The 23,134-nt window shown below is 37.6% G+C and overlaps 1 protein-coding gene across 5 annotated transcripts in view; it reads left to right on the plus strand.

The window, feature by feature from the left end:
* The window catches only part of CLASP2 (cytoplasmic linker associated protein 2), a 340,309-nt gene that overhangs the window by 279,443 nt on the left and 37,732 nt on the right, over positions 1–23,134 (plus strand). For 4 of the 5 annotated variants that reach the window (XM_081933452.1, XM_081933454.1, XM_081933453.1 and 1 more), the window contains 6 exons: positions 2,231–2,338; positions 5,861–5,923; positions 6,916–7,016; positions 7,305–7,328; positions 7,811–8,055; positions 12,154–12,217. In XM_081933452.1, coding sequence (XP_081789578.1) covers positions 2,231–2,338; positions 5,861–5,923; positions 6,916–7,016; positions 7,305–7,328; positions 7,811–8,055; positions 12,154–12,217 — 605 coding nt within the window. The remainder of the gene's footprint in view (positions 1–2,230; positions 2,339–5,860; positions 5,924–6,915; positions 7,017–7,304; positions 7,329–7,810; positions 8,056–12,153; positions 12,218–23,134) is intronic. The other variant, XM_081933456.1, reaches the window with a different exon arrangement.

The raw sequence follows: 23,134 nt of genomic DNA on the forward strand, positions 1-23,134 counted from the left end.
CCTTTATTTATTTATCAGCACAAATACAAATATATATATATACATATACATATACATATACATCATATACATATACGTATACGTATACGTATACGTATATGTATATGTATATGTATATGTATTTGTGTTACAACCCCTGGTATGCCTAAATATGGGAGGAAGGTCACTACTCCCTCTTTCTGTCCTTCGGCTCATCACAGAAGACCATGCAGGCAGAAAACCATATTTTTATTTTTAATGTTGCCTTTTTTATATATATTTGTGTTGTATATAATACAGCCCAGGTTCAAATCCCAGTAAGGGTATGGCTAGCTGATGAGAGCTAATTTCAAGCTGTGGGCTTAAAATGGGAACGGAGCTGCCGTCTTTCTGTAAGTCTTGGTGGGAGGGGATGGGGTGGTGGCTTTGTTTCAGTAAGTGGAATGATTGGTTGTGTGGTTGTATCATGATTGGTAGATTGGTGCTGATTGGTGCAGGTTGTGTGTGCATTGTTGTTTTGTATTTTAACGGCTTGGGTGGTGGGGGTGTTCATTTGTTGGCTAGGGCTGGTTTCCAGATGTTTGGTAGGCGGGAGGTATCATCACGTTTGTTCATGCTGTGGGGGTGTTTCTCTATTTCAATGGCTTCCATGATTATTCTCTTGTGGAGGTGTTCTGTTTTGGAGATTAACCTGGCTCCTTCAAAATTGATTTCGTGTCCTGTAGCTTTAAGGTGTTGGAAAAGGGAAGAAGTTTTTTCTTTTTTTCTTACTGCATTTTTGTGTTCTGTGACGCGTGCATTTATTCTCCTGTTTGTTTGTCCTATGTATATTGCTGGGCAGATTTTGCATGGTATTTCGTAGACTCCTTGGTTTTCTAGCTGGATTTTGTCTTTGGGGTTTCTTAAGATGTTGGCTATTTTTTGGTCAGTGGTGAAGGCTGTCCTGATATTGTGCTTGTGGAGAATTTTGCTGATTTTATCTGTGGTGCCTTTGATGTAAGGGAGGAGGGCGATGCCATTTTCCTGTTCTGTATCTTGGTTTTTTGGGGGAGTCTCCTTTTGGATTAGGTTGGTGATTGTTTTTCTTTGGAATCCATTGGAGATTAATACATTTGTGAGTTTGTGTAATTCAGTTTTCAGGTGGTCTTTGTCGGCTAGGCGTTTGGTTCTGGAGATGAGGGTCTTGGCTACAGAGTTGATCTGTGCAGGGTGGTGATGGGATTGTGCATTTAAGTAGCGGTTGGTGTGTGTTTTTTCCCGGTAGATGTTGTGTCCTAGGGAGCCATTGGGTTTTTTGTAGATTAGGACATCCAGAAAGGGAAGTTGGTTGTTTGCTTCTATTTCCATGGTGAATTGTATTTTGGGGTGTAGGTTGTTGAGATGTGTGAGGAAGTTGTCCAGTTTTTCTTTTCCATGTGGCCAGATCACGAAAGTGTCATCAACATATCTAAGCCAGAGTTTGGGTTTGTGTTCAGATTTGTCTAAGGCATTGGTTTCAAAATGTTCCATGTATAAGTTTGCAATGACAGGAGAGAGGGGTGATCCCATGGGTGCTCCTTCTATCTGTTTGTATCTTTGTCCATTATGGATGAAGTATGTGTTGGTTAGGCAGTGGTTGGTCAGGTCTAGGATGTGTTTAGGGGGGTTGTGTTTTTTTGGGATGGCTGTCAAGGCTTCTTTTATGGGCACCTGGGTGAAGAGGGATATGACGTCGAAACTCACAAGTAGGTCACTGGGTTGTAAGTTTTGTTTCTTTATTGTTTCTATGAAGTGGAGTGAGTTTTGTACGTTTGAGGTGATGGATTCTGCGTAGGGTTGGAGTTGTTTGGCGAGGAATTTGGCAAGGTTCTGTAGAGGTGAGCCTATGGAGCTGACTATGGGTCTGAGTGGTGTTCCTTCTTTGTGTATCTTGGGGGGTCCATAGAGTTTGGGGTATCTGGAAGATTTCTCTCTGGGCAATCTCAACCTTACACGGGAAAAGACCCGAATACAACAAAACCAGCATATATATATATATATATATATATATATATATATATGTATATGTATATGTATATGTATATGTATATGTATATGTATATGTATATGTATATGTATATATATTCGTAGATTTTAAATATATAAATTATAGTGCTTTAAGAATGCTCGGTATTATACAAAGTAAAAATACTTGGGATTGCATTAAAATATGATTTTTTCTGTGTTTTTCCCTTTTTGTGCTGCGGTTGATCTGTCCCCTGAATCATACTAGCTCGAGGTAGTCGCATTCCTCGACCTAGTGTAAGTCAGGGATGCAGTAGGGAAGCCAGTCGGGAAAGTAGCAGGGATACAAGCCCTGTCCGCTCTTTTGCACCCCTTGGTAAGTACATGGAGAGCTTGTTATGCATGGTTGTTTGTTCCTGATTATCTGCTAATATAAGCTGAAGTAAAAATAACAAGTAAATATTTGCCCATATAAAAGACATGTGATTTGCCTACTTTGGCTGAAGAAATGTATCCATCTGAAGAGCTTAAAAATTTCCTATGGAATTGTAGAGTAATTGCACAATCCAAAGGTATATGCATAAGTAATTCTAAACTTCTGTTGCATACATCGGTAATTTCTTCAATATATATGTTTCTGATGAAAATCAGACTGCAATTTTATATCAGGTTATTTTATATCATATTACTGCCATATAATGACAAATGACATAATCACATAACAGGAATAGAATAATGATTAGCAATTTGATTTTTTTTTATCCTACTACTTAATGGGCAAATCTTACATAGGTATTCAAACTCGGTATTTCATTTTATGATTCTGGCATACTTTCCAGTGTTCATTCTTTTTAACACATAACATGCTAACCTGTTAACTGGTTCATTACATCACATAATAATTATTGACTTGTGTTTCTGATTTCTAAGAAATCATATTAATACTGAATTAACAAAAATATTATTCCTTGTAGTTATATTTTAATGTCACAAGTTTGATTTAAGTATTATTGATTAAAGCTATCAATATTTCTTTTTTTTAAATGCATAGTTTTATTTTTTTATCTTTTTTCAGGAAAAAAAGGCCTACAACAGGTTTTAAATACCATTTAAAAGCATCATTTTTTGTATGTGAAATCCATCGGTACAATGGCACTCCTTGACACCTGCTTATGAACATATTTTAATTAATATCTCAAGATTTAGTTGCTTTTAATTCAGAAAAATAATATGTAGTGTTTCTTTCTAATAAAAAGATACATAGAATCATAGGAATTGAATATATGACTACCTGTGCACACATAAAAATATAATGTAGTATATTTTATATCCATTTGTTAATTTTGACTGCAGCAGATTGTATTTTAAACAATGAAAAATAGTCACTGTGCTTTTGCTACACTTGTTTTAATCAATTGTGGCTAAATTGTTTTTATGATTTGCATGGTACACTAGATTTATATGATGAATTAAATCACATATTAATTATGTATGTTATCTCGCAAAATTTGATTCAATCCATTTTTGTTTCAATATACTTTACAAATTTAACAAGAACTTCAATGGTATTGTCTGTAAATTTCTAAGGTGAACAGTACGTCCTTATCTTCTGCAGAGTCTGCAATGAAGTGAATATTACTTAGAAACACTTAAACTAAATAAAAATTATAATAGTATTTTAACAACAAAGAATATGGTTCCATGCCAACATTTAAAGCTGATTATTTCCAACTCCTGCATCTTCTTTATAAAATTATAAATTGCTTTGCACTTTATTACTCTGTTTTAGGGTATAAGCAAGTCTAGAAATGGTTTTTATAGGTAGTCCTTGACTTACAACCACAGTAGGAACTGGAACTTCCATTACTAAATAGGTGGTTATTGAGTTCAGCTGAGTTTACAGCCTTTTTTACAATGGTCATAAAGTAAATTTGGCTTTCACTATTGATTTTACTTGTTGGAAACCCTTTGAGAAGGTTGCAGGTGGTGATCATGTGACCCCAGGATACTGCAACCATTGTAAATACATGCCAGTTTTTATCACATGACCACAGGGGTGCAGTATTCATAGGTGTGAGAAGTGGTTATGAGTCACTTTTTTCAATTTTGTCATATTTGCAAACAGCTACCAAACAGATGGTTGTAAGTCAAGGACTAGTCTGTTTTTTTCATAAAATAGTTCCAAGTGATATGTTCTGAGAGAGTCATAGATTAAATATTACATAGACAACCAAGAGAACATAGACAAGACTGCTACACCCTTGTTTTTCATTCAGTAGCCACAATAATAAGTGAAATGATAGTATCCACTGTCACTTACATGCCACTTACCGTATTTTTCAGAGTATAAGACGCTCCGAAGTATAAGATGCACCTAGCTTTTGGGGAGGAAAACAAGGGGGAAAAAATCTGCCTCTGCCTCCCATCAATTTGCCTCCTTGCAGCAAACAGCAAACAATACATAAGATATACACTGTTTATAGTGTTACATTTCAAACTATACTTGTACAGATGTTGTTAAAATTGATGTGGCTTTCTGGAAGTATACATTATTCTCTGCTATTTAAAAGAAGATACAATAGCACTGGGCCTCCAGATCAAGCATTTATTTTAAAAAGCTTCTTCATTTTGTTAAGTTGTTTAGAACAATAATAAAGCAGTCTTTAAAAAATAAGTAATAATTTGAACATTATATAGGCATTTATAGTTATTGACACCTCCTTGCAGAAAACAGCAAACAGTCTGTTTCAGTTTAGCCTGATTAGAAGAAAAAAATGTGCCTCTGCCTCCCAGCAATTTGCCTCATTGCAGCAAACAGAAAGTTTCACTTTCAATTTCAGTTTAAGCACCGGCTCCCCGATGGTCAGCTGTTTCAGGCTGCAGCGATTGCCATAGCCTATTGCAGTCTCCGCAAGCCCCATTTTCTCAGTTTGCTGCAAAGAGGTAAATTGCTGGGAGGCAGAGGCCAAAGGGTGCTGGTGGGTGGGCAGGGCTACCTTCAGTGTATAAGACACACCCAGATTTTCACCCTCTCTTGGGGGGGGGAGTTGCATCTTGTACTCGGAAAAATATAGTAATCTATATATAAAGTAGCTAAGGAGCTAATTTTTATTTTTAAAAAAAAAATCACATCTATTTCATTGCTTTGACTCATTTTGTGTGTAAATTGGCTGGTAGATGCAATCATCAGGGACCCAATCTTTTAAACCGGTTCTTGCACTCCACCTGCTTCAAAGGTGTTTCTGTGAATAACCCCTGCCATTTCAAGCTTTGCAATGTAATTAAGCTTAGCTGATCTGAAAAGTTTGGAGGGATAAGACCTAGCCAAATAAGGTAGGAGAGATAAATTCCTCATGAATTCTGTAGCAATGAGTTCCATATTCTTGTCAGAGAAACAACATAGCAGTGCCCATATGACTTTTAGTTTTTGTCTTCCTTGTAGTTTGATCAGTTCCTATAGCATATATATCTTAAATCCAATTAGATAAATAATTATCTTTCCATCCCCAATATCACTTACAGTCTCCTTTGCATCTACTTCAAATAATCACAGAGTCCTGTAAACATATTTATTTCAGCCACTAGCCCTGTTACTATTTTATACTGATTTTCCACTAACAGTATTTCTGAACACTTTTCAGTAGCCCAGTTCTGAATATACCTTGGCAGAAAGTTGGATACAAGTAGTTGACCATAAGAGCTATAAGTTGTTTTAGTTGTCCCACAACAAAGACTCATTGTAATTTCACCCTTAATTACTATTCACTTTGAAAATCAGTCTCCAGAGGTAGCCTGATTTCTCACTTTGCCTAGAACTTGCTTCATTGCTTTCTCTGCAGTTTTCCTGTTCTGTATTATTATAATAACAGAGAGAGTTCATATGATCCTGTTATTGTAGCTTCCAGGCATCACTCCAGATCTACTGGTGCTCTCTACTCTCCAGATGTTTATGGGGCTACAGGTGAAGGATGAGTACTCTTTGCTATCAGTTATGCCATCATCCTGGATTACTTTTTACCATATTTGGTTTCTCATAAAGTCTATTTTTATTGTTTTCTACATTAGCTTTCATTCATAATTTTGGGATAATTGAAGTATATGAAACATTGCTTTCATTCCATATACCCTAAACGTTTTCTCCTCCTAATTTGAGATGAATTTTGCCCTTTTTTGTTTCATTCTTTATTTCTAAAGCTTTATTAATGCATGTTGCTTTTACATACACTGTGATATAGCTTATATTGACCAAGTTCCTTAATATGGTTCATAATTTCTAAACCAGTAAACACAAGACTGAACACATTTTAATAAGAGATTCTATAAGTTGTCAGTCTCTGAGTTCCTATATAATTAGGCTATCGATAGAATTTTGTTTTGATATTATAAAAGCCACAGTAAAATAACTGTAAAATAACATGCATTTACATTTGCATTTAAGTGTCAACATTACAGTGCAATTTAATTGTATGAGGATATTTTGGGAACTCAATTTAATAAACATGGTTCTTTTCAGGGAGGAGAAGGAGAAAATAATGATACATAGCTGACTTCATCATGTAAATGCTACAATTTATATACTTAAATTGGATATTGGAAATTGGTATTAGATCAAGCTTTCTTTACAGTTTTTACTATAGCAAATCCTTTAAAATGTCATTTTCACCTCTAACAATAAAGGTACTTTTGAAAAACTGAAGGAGAATTTTAGCTGCAGATATAATTGCTTCATATGCATATATTAACATTGTCTAGATTAGAGCCTATTACACTTTCCTGACTTAATAAATCAAATGTCATCTGGGATTAGTAGTAAGGAACCAAAAGGGGTAGAATTTATATATTTCAGATATTTGTTACTTTCCAAATAAATATTATATTTCCATTTTTAAAAATAATAAATTAAACTTTCTAAATCCAGTCAAATTAATTGTTTCTTTCTGCTGTTTATTTCAGGTTTTGGAATTAGTCAATCAAGCCGATTGTCTTCATCAGTTAGTGCCATGCGTGTCTTAAACACAGGCTCGGATGTTGAGGAAGCAGTAGCAGATGCTTTGGTATGCTTTTGTGGGGATAACAAAGTAGGATTTTTATTTTCTTATGCTTTATCTTTTATTGTCTAATTTGATTATTGATTCTGCCAAGTTAAATGATGCTCCTTTCCTAATAAATGTTAGTATATCTCTTTTTTATTTATATAAGCATGTTTTTCTTAAGACTATGTCTTAAGACTCCCTCCCTCCCTCCCCTCTCTCTGTATTCTGATTCTACCTGCTTAGTATATTTGCTAACAAGCTACTCAATGTTTATATTCATAACCTTTGTTTTTTCTATAATGCTCTCAGCTGTTAGGAGACATTCGGACAAAGGTATAACTATTATTGTTTTCCTATTAATATATATCCCAAACTTTATAATATATAAACAAAACACTATTTTGATAAATAGGATTTATATTCTACATATATGTTTTAAATTACCAAAACATTCTAAATAGGTATATATGGGTTTAAATGTAAATTAAATTTAAATAAATTCCAAATATTTGTCTGTATGGGTTTTTTTTTAAGTAATGCAGCCCCAGCAGGACAAACTATAATGTGAAATCACTAGAACATATGCTGTGTTTTATCTTACCTATAGTTGTTATAATAATGATTGGGATAATGTCATTTTAATTAGACCTTTAGTTTAAATATTTCCTTTTGCAGATAAATAACAATAAGTATTTCCTCTTTTTAATGATGCCTGAAGATAATAGTAGGAGCTGGAAAACTGAACCTCTGAACTGTCTGAAAAAAGAAGCTTGTTTTGCCATTGTTTATCTTATTATTACTTTTCTGTATAATAGAAAAAGCCCGTTCGAAGGAGGTATGAATCTTATGGAATGTACTCCGATGATGATGCTAACAGTGATGCTTCCAGTGCCTGCTCAGAAAGATCCTATAGCTCCCGAAATGGCACAATACCCACCTACATGCGACAGACAGAAGATGTTGCTGAGGTCCTTAACCGCTGTGCAAGCTCAAACTGGTCAGAGAGAAAAGAAGGTCTTCTTGGTCTACAAAATTTATTAAAAAATCAGAGGACATTAAGGTAAGAAATTTATTTTCATTGTACTCAGAGGTAAAAATATTAGTTATAATAGTGCAGATTTTAGTCTCAATCCTATTAGTTGCTTTCAGTAGAAAACATATATTTATAATCTTAAATTATATTTATAAGACCACCTGACTCTAGGTGACTTCAGGCAGCAAACAATAAAAATAAAGAATAAAAACAATCAGAAAAATTGGTTAATGTGAAGGTACTTTATACTTATTTCAATCTCATATATGCACCATCCTAGAGGAGTTCTGCAGTCACCAAAGCCTGGGAGAAGAACCAGGTCTTCAAGGAGGAGAGGAGAGTTTTTATCATGGTCAGATCACTCTGACTACTTTTCAGTTTGCTATTATTGATCCCTCCCTCCACCTATGGTCTATAAGCATGCTTTTCTGTAACAATGCATGCCCTCTGGAACAGCACATAGCGGTCTGAATGTAGTCAGAGTGATCTGACCATGATAAAACTGGCAGTAATGTATTCCAATGGCAAATATCTTGTCCTAAGACAAAAATTAGATCCAATGTGCAATCTTTGGTGTGTCCAGCTATTACCCTCAACCTTCCTGGTGAAGGAATCAATCCAACAACCACCCACACAGCTATAATCACAGCTGTTCCTGCTGTCAGATACTAATTTATTTATTTATTTATTTATATTTGATGCTTCTAGACCGCCCCCTCTCCCAAAAGGGACTCGGGGCGGTGTACAGTCCGTGCAGAATATAACAAAATACAATAAAAAGTTAAATATGTACAGTTGGCATGGAGGAGGTTAAAATGTAATTAAAAGAACTGTACAAAGCTAATATAAATATAAGTTTTAAACCCCTAAAATAGACACAATATTAAAAACAATACCCCTAAAAATAACCAGTTGATAAAACATTTGCCAGGAGGGACAGTTGTGATTATGCCAGGCCTGCTAATCGGAACAGGTGGGTCTTCAATTTTTGCCGGAAGGAGCGGAGGTCAGTAGTGGTTCTAATGTCAGGGGGGAGGTCATTCCAGAGGGTTGGGCCCATCACAGAGAAGGCCCTACTCCTTGGTGTCGCCCATTGGCATTGCCTAGTGGACGGCACCAGGAGAAGTCCCTCCCTGTGTGAGCGAATTGGCCGCAGGGATGTATGTGGGAGGATGCGATCCCGCAAGTAACTAGGTCCCGTGCCATGGAGCGCTTTAAAGATGGTAATCAGCACCTTGAAACGCACCCGAAAAACCACAGGTAGCCAGTGCAGCTCGCGCAGGAGAGGTGTTACGTGGGAGTACCTCGTACTCCCCATCACAGCCCGCGCGGCTGCGTTCTGAACTAACTGCAGTCTCCGGGCGCATCCCAAGGGCAGCCCCATGTAGAGAGCGTTGCAGTAATCCAGGCGGGACGTCACCAGCGCATGAGTGACCGTGCGTAGGGCATCCCGGTCCAGTAGGGGGCGCAATTGGCGCACCAGGCGAACCTGGTGGAACGCCCCCCTCGCCACGACTGCCACATGGTCATCCATTGACAGCCGGGCATCAAGGAGGACGCCCAAATTGCGCGCCCGTTCCACAGGGGGCAATTGTTCGCCCCCTATGGCCAGCGATGGAATCAGCTGGCTGAACCGAGGTGCCGGTAGCCACAGCCACTCAGTCTTGGAGGGGTTGAGTTTAAGTCTGTTGTCCCCCATCCAGACCCCGACGGCTTCCAAACACCGGGACATCACTTTGACAGCCTCGTTGGGGTGGTTTGGGGTTGAAATATACAGCTGAGTATCATCAGCGTAGAGGTGATACTCAACCCCAAAACCACGGATGATCTCACCCAGCGGCTTCACATATGTGTTGAACAGGAGAGGCGAGAGGACCGACCCCTGTGGCACTCTACAAGTGAGTGGCCTCAGGGTCGACCTCTGTCCCCTTGTCAACACACATTGCTTCCGGTCGGAGAGGTAGGAGCCGAACCACCGCAAAACGGTACCTCCGACTCCCATCCCCTCCAACCGGCGCAATAGGATACCATGGTCGATGGTATCAAAAGCCGCCGAGAGGTCTAATAGGACCAGGATAGAGGAACAACCTCTATCTCTGGCCCTCCAGAGATCATCAACCAACGCGACTAAGCAGTCCAATGTGCCATAATGCCACAGGTATTCAGAGTTAATGCAAGTTCAACCCATTCCAGTTTTACTCAACAACACCTAGTCTCAACCTGAAGTGGCTTTCCAATCTAATATTCCAATCAGCTAAACCACAAGTCATTTCAGAAGTTGTTTCATAAAGTCCACTAGGGTAAAATCCAAAATGAGAATCTGGACCTGGCGTAACAGGTATATGCCTGGACTTGGCTGTGAAACATGTACACCCGGACAACTACAGGAGTCAGCAACAGCAAAAAAATACCTAAATACTTGCACTTAACCCTAAGCTTAATTTTTATACAGATGTAATTTTCATTGCATTAAGATTTTTACAGAAGTGCAATTTTTTTCTGGTTTAGTCTTAGGCTTTTGTTAAATAATGGAATTGGGTGCCAAGAGTCAATTAGAGTAGGAAAATCCTGTACCAGGAAATGGATGATTTGTTTTATCAATACTATCATTTGCAACTGTTATTCACATGACCCAGTATTCTCTATTTTCTAAGGTAGAAATAAGGATCCATTCTGAATTCCCTTCAGGAAGGATCTTGATGGCTCAGGGACAGCATGGATGGAAAGAACAACGAGGCTCTTTATGTGACTTATTGTAATTTGTTGAAGGAATATTTCTGTTGTATTAAGGACACCTCATAACAACTTGACAAAGGGGAAAATTAGATTTTAAAAAAGCAATTTTAGACAAGTACTGATACTCCTCAACTTACAATCATTTGTTTAGCCACTATTTGAATGGTCACAGTGAACAGTGATTTATAGATAGGTCCCGCACTTACAACCATCACAGCATTTGCATGGTCACATGATCAAAATTTGAATATATGGCAACTAGCATGTATTTATGACAATTACAGCATCCCAAAATCATGTGATCTCTATTTGCAACCTTCCCAGCCAGTTCTCAACAAACAAAGCCAATGGGGAAGCCAGATTTGCTTAACGACAGTGATTCACTTAACAACTGCAGTAATTTGCTTAACAACTATTATTAAAAAAGCTCATAAAAATCAGTTGACTCACTTGACAACCACCTGAGCAATAGAAACTTGGGTCCAGTTATGGTCATAAGTAATGGACTACCTGTAAAATGGCTTAAGAGAGCATATATGATAAATGTTTGCAGTGCTGACCCTGAAATAAAGCTTTTTCCTTTCAAAACAATACCATGCTGTTATTTTTCTTAAGGACATATAGCTATGTGATAAAACATCAGTCCAACTCATACTTTCTGCAGAATCTTCTTTTAAGATTAGAAATAGAATATTATCTATGTACCGTGTTTTCCCTAAAATATGACCTACTCAGAAAGTAAGTCCTAACTTGAGTTTTACTTGTGCACCCAATATAAGCCCTACCCCTCAAAATAAGCCCTAATTAAGACCCCACCCACTCCAGGGTGCACAGGTAAAAATTAAGCTAGGGTGATTATTTGCACTACTACTTATCTTCGGGTAGTTGCAGTCAGGCCTCGCACACCTTGGCCCACTTCTTTTGCTGCAGCTGCCAATGCTTTCCTGAATCCTAACCCCAACTCTTACTGATAACAGAGCTCTGGGTTGATCTGGAGCTCTGTTATTGGCTGCAGAGGCCTTCAGGAAATCCTTGCTGGTCTTGCCAGACGAAGAAGTTCTTGAAGGCCTCTGATAACGAAAAAGAGGCCGGGAGCGACACACACAAGTGAGTGGATGATATTCCCCCTCCCCCAAAGAAAATAAGACCTGGTGTCCTTTTTGGTGGCAAAAAAAATATAAGACAAGGTCTTATTTTTGGGAAAACATGGAAGATAATACAGGGCAACGTATTATTAAAAATCTTTGCATTTTATGAGATCATCAACATACTATATTTTTAAAAAGTGGAATTGCAAATATTTTTAAATTAGGACATAGATTTTTTTTTGAAGTTCTTCATCACATCCCTCTGAAGTTTTACTAAAGTAATATTTTGTCATTTTGGCAGTCGTGTTGAATTAAAAAGATTGTGTGAAATCTTCACGAGGATGTTTGCTGATCCTCATAGCAAGGTATGTATTTCCATTTTATTATTTATGAAGATTTATTAAGCATTGTATAGATTAAAATTCTAAAAGCTTTGATTATTGGAGTTGCTTCACTCACAAAGTTAAAAGATAAGATACAGGCCCATGGATTTCAAGTATTGCTGTTCTTCTAAAATTACACAAATCCAGGGTTCCTAAATGCAAGAAAGGACCTCACCAGGTTTATATAATTCTTGCTCAATTGAGAATCATTTGCAGCATCTTGCAGTCATGTGGCTGTGATTTTTCTCCAGCAATTTTTTTTCCAGGAGAATTTTTTTTTAATTTACTAAATGATTATAGTGATTCACTTTATAATCATTGCAAAATCAAATCCGATCACAGGGTGACTTATGCCACATGATTTAATGACTAAAATTCCAGGCCCATTTGAAGTTGTTAAATGAGGACTACCTATACATAGTATGGAGCTTACTGCTGTGATTTAATTCACATCCATTAAACTCTAAGGTAGAATCCTCAAAAGGGCTAACAATTCAAGTTAGCAGTAAGGTATAGGCAAATAATGTTTTCCTTTACGTAGCAGTGACTTGAGACTCCAGAAAGCATTTTATTAAATCATTACGATATATATAAGGTGGGTTATTTCTGGTTTGCTCACAGATACAAAACATAGCTTCTCTCACCTTTGAATCATTTTGTTGTCTTTTTAGGCCTTCTTTATTCAATCCAGTTCTTCATTTCTTTTTTTCTTTCCCCTGTTTTTAGAGTCTTCTAATTTCTTTTTAATATACAAAATGGATATTTTCTTTGTCTTTTGTCTTTGTGTAACATTGAGAATGAGGCATCTGCTAAAGAAAGAAACAAAAGAAACAGTATCTTTTGGCCAAGCCAAGAAGAGAATCACTCCGTGAGTCTTTTTAGGAAGAATGCAGATATTAGTGGAATAATCAATAACTCCAAGCCCAATTATATGATAGTAGGTTTAGCAGAAGTCATAATATCAATGTAGGGGCATTTCAAGTTTTCTGTTCTCCTGCAGCAAGCCAACTCCATTGGTTTGTGTACTTATCAAATAAATATTGCAAAAGGAGGGCTTGTGTTAGTCTGTGGTAGCCACATTTTAGGAGGAATTTGGTAGCAAACACCTTTCTAACTAACAAATGTAGTAAAATGAGCTGTAATTGTGCACATGATGTTTGTTCTTGACTTGGTTACCAAACACAACAACTATGCTGTTTGTAACTAAACATTCCCTTTATTAGGAGTGCCAGCAATCCCGGCAAAGTCTCTCCCTCGCACAGCAGGCTAATGAAGTCTCTAAGTGCCTGGGGAAAGCGAAGCTCACTCCCTTTCCCCCTGAAATGACTCCAATGCACCAGGAGTCTCTCTCTGTGTCTCACCACACCTGTAACGGAAGTCCTGGAAGGTGTGCTAGCTCTTTTCCCAGTAGCGGAGACACACACACACAAAATTAGATGTTCCTCTTTCCACATATTATCAATATATTCCCACTTTTCAGATTTAGAGGAAAGTAGAGGCTGTTAAGAGCATGATTAAACAAACAGCCTTGTAGTCTTTTTTGCTTCACTGCCCAGCTAATTGGGGAGTAAAATTAATTATTTGATCCATATTTCCTAGCCTCTGGGGAGAAAATATTAAATCCTAAATAATAACTAGATAAACACGAGATTTTGGAAATTGAATAAATTATATTTACTAATGGTTCTGTTTTCATTTAAGGACTTATAGCCATTTTTTTCTTCAGATAAAGGTTTGCCTCAAAGGAAACTGTGTAAGCCTCCATTGCAAGCCACCCATAGTTGCTGCATCAGTTAGATGGACTGCATATTAAAACAAAGAAAAAACTTCATTTGCCTTCATTCATGAAATAAAAAACTTTTTTATAATAATCTATTATTATTCCATGGCAAGAAGCTTCAATTATCTTAGATTCCAAAATATTTCAAATAATATAATCACCTATCTATGAATTTCAGTGGCTTGGTCAGATTTTAGTAATTCCATTCTTTTTTCAGAATATCTGGGAGAAGTCAGAGTTGCGTTTTATATTAGTGACTGTTCAAAGTTACAATGTCATTGAAAACAGTGACTTATGACCAGTTTTCACACTTAAAATCATTGCAACACCTCCATGGTCGCATAATCAAAATTCAGGTGCTTGGCAGTTGGTATGTATTATGATTGTTGCTGTGTCCCACAGTCATATGTCATAATTATAACCACCTGGTCCAGCTTCCAACAAACAAAATCAATGGGAGAAATCATATTCCCTTAACAACTGTATGATTCACTTAACAACCAGAGTGATTTACTTAACAACTGTGACAAAAAGGTCTTAAAATGAGGCAAACCTCACATAATTGCCATGCTTAGAAACCGAAATTTTGGACTCGGCTGTGATCATAAATCATGTCTACCTATATCCAGCCCAATCTACCTTATTTTCCGGAGTATAAGACGCTCCAAAATATAAGACACAGCTAGCTTTTGGGGAGGAAAACAAGGGGAAAAAATCTGCCTCTGCCTCCCAGCAATTTGCTTCCATGCAACAAACAGCAAACAGTACAGACATACCCTGTGATGTTACATTTCAGACTATACTTGTATAGATGCTGTTAAAATTGATGTGGCTTTCTGGAAGTGTAGTTATTCTCTAAAAGAAGATACAATAGCACTGGACCTCTTCAGATCAAGCATTTATTTTTAAAAGCTTTTTCATTTTGTTAAATTGTCTAGAACAGTGGTTCTCAACCTTCCCAATGCCGCGACCCTTTAATACAGTTCCTCATGTTGTGGTAACCCCCAACCATAAAATTGGTGTCTCAGTTCCTAAGACCATCAAAAATATGTGTTTTCCGATGGTCTTAGGCGACCCCTGTGAAAGGGTCATCCGACCCCCAAAAGGGTCCCGACCCACAGGTCTAGAACAATAATAAAGCAGTCTTTAAAAATAAGTAATAATTAGAACATTCTATAGGCATTTATAGCTATTGATTTACCTCCCTGCAGCAAACAGCCTGATTAGCACAAGCAAAAATAATCTGCCTCTGCCTCCCAGCAATTTGCCTTGTGCAGCAAACAGCAAGTTTCACTTTCAATTTCAGCAGGGGCCTCCCGATCAGTTTCAGGCTGCAGCAATTGCCATAGTCTATTGCAGTCTCCACATTCCCTTGTTCCCCCTTTGCTGCAAGGAGGTAAATTTCTGGGAGGTAGAGGCCAAAGGGTGGGGGCCGGTTGGTGGGTGGGGCTACATTCGGTATATAAGATGCACCCAGATTTTCACCCTCTTTTCATTTTGTCCTTAAGGACAATCAGAAGTTAACTAGCTTAATTACCCTATACCTCAATTATCCCTCACAGTAAGTATCAATGCTGCATTATGATATTTTGTCTTGCTAGTATTGTATTTATAAGAACGTTAACTTTATAAAAATTAATATACCTAGTATAGACTTGCTCATGATTTTTTTTTACACTGTTTGATATTACAGTCAGAAATAATTTCCTAGGATAAGTAATCATTATATCTGAATAATATATTGCTTTCCAATTTTTCCCTTAATATAGCTTCCTAATTTTTCAATTTAGGTTATTTCTTGTAACTACCTCTATGCCAATGGAATAAGAAAATCAGCAGTGACGTGCAGTCAGGTGAGGCAAGTGAGGCACAGCCTAATCTCTCATCATCAGGGCAGCGAGTCATTCGATGGGAAACTTGCCTTTTGGGAGGAATGACCCAGCTTGGCTCCCACTTTCAATCTGCCGCCCAACGACCGAACGGAGAAGCGAAGAGGCAGGAGAGACAAAGCAGGATCCAAGCTGAGTCATTCCTTCCAAGAGGCAAGTTTCCTATCGAATGACTCGCTGCCCTAGACTCGAGGCTCCAGTCCAGCCTGTGGTGCTTGCAGCCCCCGCCAGCTCCTCCAGGGACTCCCAAGCTCGGTACCAGAGAGCCGCCGTGAGAGAGGCCGGCCAGGTTGCCCGGGCGGCGGCAGAGGTTCCCTTTGTTCTTTCGGGCGCGGGAAGCGGGGGAGGGAGAGGCTTCCTCCACTCCGTCCGTTCCCCACCTGCGCTGCCCTCGCCCGACAAGCGCGCCCCAGATTCTGCGCAGCTCTGGCAGGTGGTGCCATGGCCGAATTCCAGGGCGGAGGGCGGCAGGTCGCAACTGAGCATGCCTGACTGTGGAATTCTGGGTGTTGAAGTCCACAAGTCTAAAAAAATTGCTGCCTCACCAGCTATAAACCTCACCGCACGTCACTGAAAATCAGTATATGAAAACTGTAATACAATTAAATTTGATGTACCAATTTTAGAAAAATGGTCAATAAATTGATATTTAAACCTATGGAAACTATTTCTTTCTCTACTCATACCCAGAAGGGTAGTGGATATATTATATCAAGGAATAAGACTTTACATTCAAGCAGTTATAAACCTTACTTGCAAGATTTTATTTTTTAATATTTTAGATATTACTTGCTGTACAAATGAAGGAAAAATGAAGAATTAAAGAGGAAATAAAGTACAAGTTTTATGGAGTGATTCTAATCTTCTTATGTGTAGTGTAGAATAAATGTAGGATAAAAATTGAGTCAACACAATGGTTTCTGCAAGAAATACTCCCATCTCCACCCTGCTTCAGATAACTGGCATTTTCAATTTGCTCCCTACTTTTTCCAATAATAAATATTTGAATAACAGTTGACATCAATATTGTTGAATTTTAATATTTAATGTATCTGATTTAATTCATTGGAAAATGATCTGCATCTTTTTAGTATAAATTCTAAATTTTTGGATTATTCTTATGAATGCATTTTAACCTCTGCAAGCTTTCCTATATTTGCTAAAAATTTAAGCCATAGATGTGTACCTTTAATTTAATTTGATGTGTTTATAGCAATCATTCTAGAATTTTTTGATAAGTCCTTCGGCTGTGTTTGAGAATGTTTATTGACTTAATTATCTAATGGCACTTTGTTTTAAGAGCCCATAGGGCTCACTAAAATATTTAAGCTTATATAGATAAGGTAGATATAGATATTTCAGATAAGTAGCTAAAATTCTGTTACTTGAACATCGTCAGATAGTTCAAACCTGTAAATATTTCAAAAAAGTAATTTTCTGCCATAGTAGAAAATAATAGACTTCCGTTCTATTGTGTGTATATCTATAGTATACCCCAAAATATGCACATTTACTTAAGATATTAAAATTTTAATAGATATGTGCAGATTACAGTAGTTGAAAGTTTAATGCTTGAATTGATGCACTTTTAAAATTGCTCATAAAAAAGCACTTTTCTTCCAATGATTTGATCTTGAAAGAGAAAATTAGGAAAGAAGACAGAAGATAGATTGTTACTTATATGGTATTTAGGAATTTGATTCCAAATATATTAATATTTTAAAACATATAAATCCTTGTATCATAATTTTCTCATACAGTAACTATGCAGATGGCAACTAATTTGTGTGTTTTATCTCCCACCCTTCCCATCCCTTTTTTTCTTTTTGCATGCTGTCCCCTGTGTTGGAACTCTCTATAGAGAGTAAGTTGATTCAATATTTGTTAGAGCCCTGACTTTGTTGCATGACGGATACTAATCTTTCTCCTTTCTATTTTATACCTATAAAAATGTTTGTGGAATGTAGTTTTTGCACTTTAGAAATTCTTGCAGCTATACAAACTATTCTGAAATGCTTTTGTATACAAATTAACTTGCCTTTTGTTTTTCTACTGCTATTGTATATTGTGGTGACTGGCGCATCTTAATTTCATATCATCAAAGGAAATATATTAAAAAGATCTAAAACATTTTTCTCCAGAGTCCAATTGCAGATTAATATACAGATTTGTTTATAGGAATACACAAATATATCAGAGGTGGTATTCAGCAGGTTCTGGCCAGTTCTGGAGAACTGGTAGCGGAAATGTTGAGTAGTTCAGAGAACCGGTAAATACCACCCCTGACTGGCCCTGGCCCCATCTATTATCTGCCTCCCAAGTCCCAGCTGATGTGGAGGAAATGGGATTTTGCAGTAACCTCTCCCTGGAATGCGGTGGGAATGGAGATTTTAAAGTATCCTTCCCCTGCCATGCCCACAGAACCAGTAGTAAAAAAAAATTGAATCCCACCACTGATATACATGCATCAGTACAAACATACACACACACACACACACACACACACACACACACACATTCTCTGTCTGTATACACTGTATATATGATTTTTGCACATACTGTACAAACACACATGCTTTTGGCTATTCCTGAATCTTGAATAACTTTTTTTTTTTTTTGCAAAATGCCATGAAAATATGCAATACTGAGCAGGGTCATTCCATGTCAAGTGGTCTGGGGTTTCCAGTTGACCATCACAGACTTTGATGAAATTTGGTGTGAACATGCACACACATCCCCAATGAACATTGGATAAATGTTATGTTTGCCAATGCAATACTTGCAGAGATATAGTCATTTGTTTGATCCCATATTGCAGCCTTCGACAGTATGACTCTGAGATTTCAGCAACTTTGAGACATAATATCTCTGGCAATATTATGTTGAGAGAATAAAACTTGGCCATCTTGTACAACTTGTTGTCTTCCATTAAACAAAATAATAAAAACATTCTCATGAGCGATCTCCATCAAGTTAATTTGGAGCAAAGTTGACCAAAAATGACTGTGGGGCAGAAAAAGGGTAAAGTTTGGCTTCTTATATCTCTGGAAGGAAAGGTATGAGAAACGTGAAACTTTATGCGTAATAACTTAGCAACACAAGGTTTTCAAATATAACATTTCATTCTGCTACTGCTTTCCAATAGCTCACAAATTGAGTGTAAAGTTGATGGTTTTTGTAAAAATGCCAAAAATAGGCTACTGTATTTTCACTCCACTTTTATAAAAAAAGATGATCTGGAAATTTTGTTAAATCATTCTAATTAAGAAAGAGCATGTTTCAACCTCCCTAAAAAAGAAAATACTTGGCAAGGAATCTCTGGGAATCACAAACAAATCTTCACACTCATGAAATGAACTAATTGTCTCCTGAAAACTCCACTCCCCTTTTGCTCTTCTTTATTCCCTATGATAGGGGCCATTCACCATCCACCTGTGCCTTTATTCCCGAGTCGGTCCTTGTTATTTAACTGTTCCCTTTTCCTGGCCGCTTTATGCATGCGAACATTGGAAACAGGCTCCAGCTGTTCTTCTGCCTCACTGATATCCGACTCCAAAGGCAGCTGATAACTGTTGGATGGCCCTGGCCCCATCTCTGCCTCTGATGCAGAGCACTCCTCAAAGCCTTCCCCAGACTCCAGGACTGGCCCATGCTCCTCCTCAACCTTCTCACTGTCTGAGTCCGCTACCAGCTTCGTTGGCCACTGGCGGGCCACAACATAGTCTTTTTTTTTTTCAATACAACTGCCAGCTAGCATGTCAATTGGTTACATTTGAGTTCCGTGCATTACTACAATCAGTCTTTATACTTTATACTTCATTCACATTAAATTGTGCATTTTAAATCAAAAACGATACCCACATTCTCCTTTAGCTACATTTGTTTTGAGAGTACTTTTATCAAGAGACATTCGTATTTATATTATTCAATGGATAACCATTTTAACACCGACAACCATCTATGAGAGCTACCACATTCTGTTTATTTATCGCCTAGGATTCCTATTTCTTTCCTCCATCCACCTATACCATTTATCCCATATCTGATAGAATTCTGATTCTTCTTTTCCCTGGATTTCTTTAGTTAATTTGTCCATTTCGGCACAGTCCATCACCTTTCTTATTATTTCCTCTTCGCTTGGGGTTAGCTTGTTTTTCCATTTCTGGGCAAAGGCAATCCTTGCTGCCGTTATTATATGCAATATTAAGTACTGGATTTCTTTTTTGTATTTCGCAGACATTATTCCTATTAAAAAAATTTCAGGTTTCCATTCTATTTTAACCCCCGTTTCAAGCCAATTAAATGAATGAGCAGGGCCTCCTGGATGCATAAATGTTATCAGCACATCTTTTTGTTCGATCAAAATGTCAATCGATGTTCCCTATCCACCATTTTTGTCATAAATGCAAGCAACATAACAACCAGGAAATATGTTGGCCAATTTTAAATTCAGATCAACAGTATTGGACATTTTGGCCACAAGGTTAATTGTGTCATTTGAAACTTTGATGACAGAAATCAAATTTGAATCACCTGGCACAAACTGGTAATGATCTCTTGTGCCAACTATTGTGCTGCTAACTTTCCATCTTTCTTCTTGGAGCATCCTGCTTTCTTCAATTTCTTCCTGTGGAATATATATATATATAAATATGTGAATGTTTCACCATGTGATTTTGTTTCACCAAATCACCATGCAATGGAGCTAGCAGCATGACTAAATATTTGGCTGTTCAAGGCAGCCTCTAGCGACCATCAACCAACCAAATACGGCGACAGATCTGTTTAACTTTTGCAACAGAGACATTCACACACTTAAATATATATACATTCCGAAGGAGGAAATCGAAGAAAGCAGGATGCTGGAAGAAGAAAGATGGAAAGTTAGTAGCACAATAGCTGCATAAGTGATCATCACCAGTTTGTGCCAGCTGATTCAAATTCGATTTCTGTCAGCAAAGTTTCAAACGATATAATTAATTTTGTGGCCAAAATGTCCAATACCGTTGATCCAGATTTAAAATTGGCCAACATTTCCCGGTTGTTATGTTGTCTGCATTTATGACAAAAAAATGGTGGGTAGGGAATATTGTGAATATTTCGAGCGAACAAAATGATGCGTTGGTAACATTTATGCATCCACGAGGTTCTGCTCATTCATTTTATTGGCCTGAAAGACAAGATGTTTGTTGGGTTCCAGAACCACATCTTATTTGCATGTTTCCAGTGCCTTCAGTTACATTGTCAGGTTGACTATCAATTCCCAGAAGCAACGCTAAAGAACGTGGTGAGTAAATTCAATAATAACTAAGCAATCATTGGAATTTGGCAATCATATGAACAGTACTGACTTCGGCTTGGGAACCATATAAGATACCCACTTTAGGCTTGGGAACCTAGGATAAGCTGCCCAATTGTCAGCTTGGGAACCGGACAGATACGCACACAAGGCTTTGGAACCTCGAGGAAGAAGCCAAGCTATAGGCTTGGGATCCTGAACCAGAAACTCACCCTAGCTGGCATTGCACGGCTATCAGGTGTGCCCCCTCTGGCAATGGGATTGCTGAGTCAAGTGCCTGAACTGGTAGTGACAATGTCACCATGGACCAATGCAATAGTAGTAATGATGTCTATATAAAACAAACGATGAAATAATAATAGAATTAATGTGACGCTGCCATAGCAATGTCCTCCAATTTGTCTCTGTTTTTAGGGCTTTATATGTCAGCGATGAAACACCAACTCTACTTTTTTTGCCGGGGGGGGGGGGGGGGGTTGAAACATGCTTTTTCCAATTAGAATGATTTTACAAAGTTTCCAAAAGGCCTTTTTTGTAAAAGTGGGCTGAAAATACCATATTTTTGGCATTTTTCAAAAACCATCTACATTACACTCATTTTGTGAACTATTGGAAAGCAGTAGGAGAATGAAATTTTGTATTCAAAAGCTTATTGTTGCCTATGTTATTACGCACAAAGTTTCACGTCTCTCATACCTTTCCTTCCAGAGATATAAGAAGCCAAACTTTACCCTTTTTTTGGTCCGCAGTCATTTTTGATCAACTTTGCTCCATATTATCTAGATGGAGATCGCTCATGTGAACGATCTCCATCCAGTTAATTTGGAGCAAAGTTGATCAAAAATGACTTTTTATTATTTTGTTTAATAGAAGACAACAGGTTGTACATGATGGCCAAGTTTTGTTTCTCTCAACAATGAGAGAAACACTCAGTTGCGGTATGGGGGTCAAACAAATGACTATATCTATGCAAGTATTGCATCAGCAAATGTAACTCTTATGTTCATTGGGGATGTGTGTGCATGTTCACAACAAATTTCATCAAAGTCTGTGATGGTCAACTTGGAAACCCCAGACCACTTGACATGGAATGACCCAGCAGTGTATAAATTGTGTTTATATTTAACTGATCTACAGTCAATGAATATTATGGAGGAATAGCATTGTTAGACCGTGACATGTGTTGCAATTTTGAACATGAAATATAGTGAGTTCACATGTTAAATATCAAGACAAGATGTTTTATAAATTTATTTGAAATAATTCCTATTAGTACTGTTAAATGCATCACATAAACAATAAATTGAAGATAAATTGACAGTTGAACTTAACTACCATTGAAATCAACAATTATGATCATAATTCAATAGAATTACACAGATATTAAGAATTAACTTGGTCTAAATCCAATTTTGTTGCATCATTCTTTTTACTGAATATTGCTATTATTTTTTGAGTAGAGATGGATAACTGCAGTTTCCAAAACCCCTTATTGTAACTCATAGAAACCCTTTTTATCATGATTTTAGCATTTTGAGGTGAGAAACACAAGAAAAAAGTGTTGTAAAATTGAAATTAGCATAACTTAGATACATCAAAAAACACCCCCCACCTCAACCTCCCTAGATAAAAACTTGCTCACATGTATGATTAGACCATGCCCACTTTGCCATTCCAGCTATAGAGACTATATATCAGGAGTGGATTCCATCCGGCGTTACTGACGGTTCACTCGTGCACATGGCTCATGCACACGTGTGCTAGATGCACACTACATGCACTGGATACACACTACATGCACAGTTCAATGGAAATTGTTCTGTGCATGCGCAGAACTCCAAAAAAAGATGATGGCAGCAACTGGGGAACCGGTTCGTGGGCATGGCCAGCCTGGGTCGCTGCTGGTTCTGCGACCCAGGCCGGCATACCAC

This window comes from Natrix helvetica (assembly GCF_964273705.1).
Source record: "Natrix helvetica genome assembly, chromosome: Z".
Taxonomy (NCBI): domain Eukaryota; kingdom Metazoa; phylum Chordata; class Lepidosauria; order Squamata; family Natricidae; genus Natrix; species Natrix helvetica.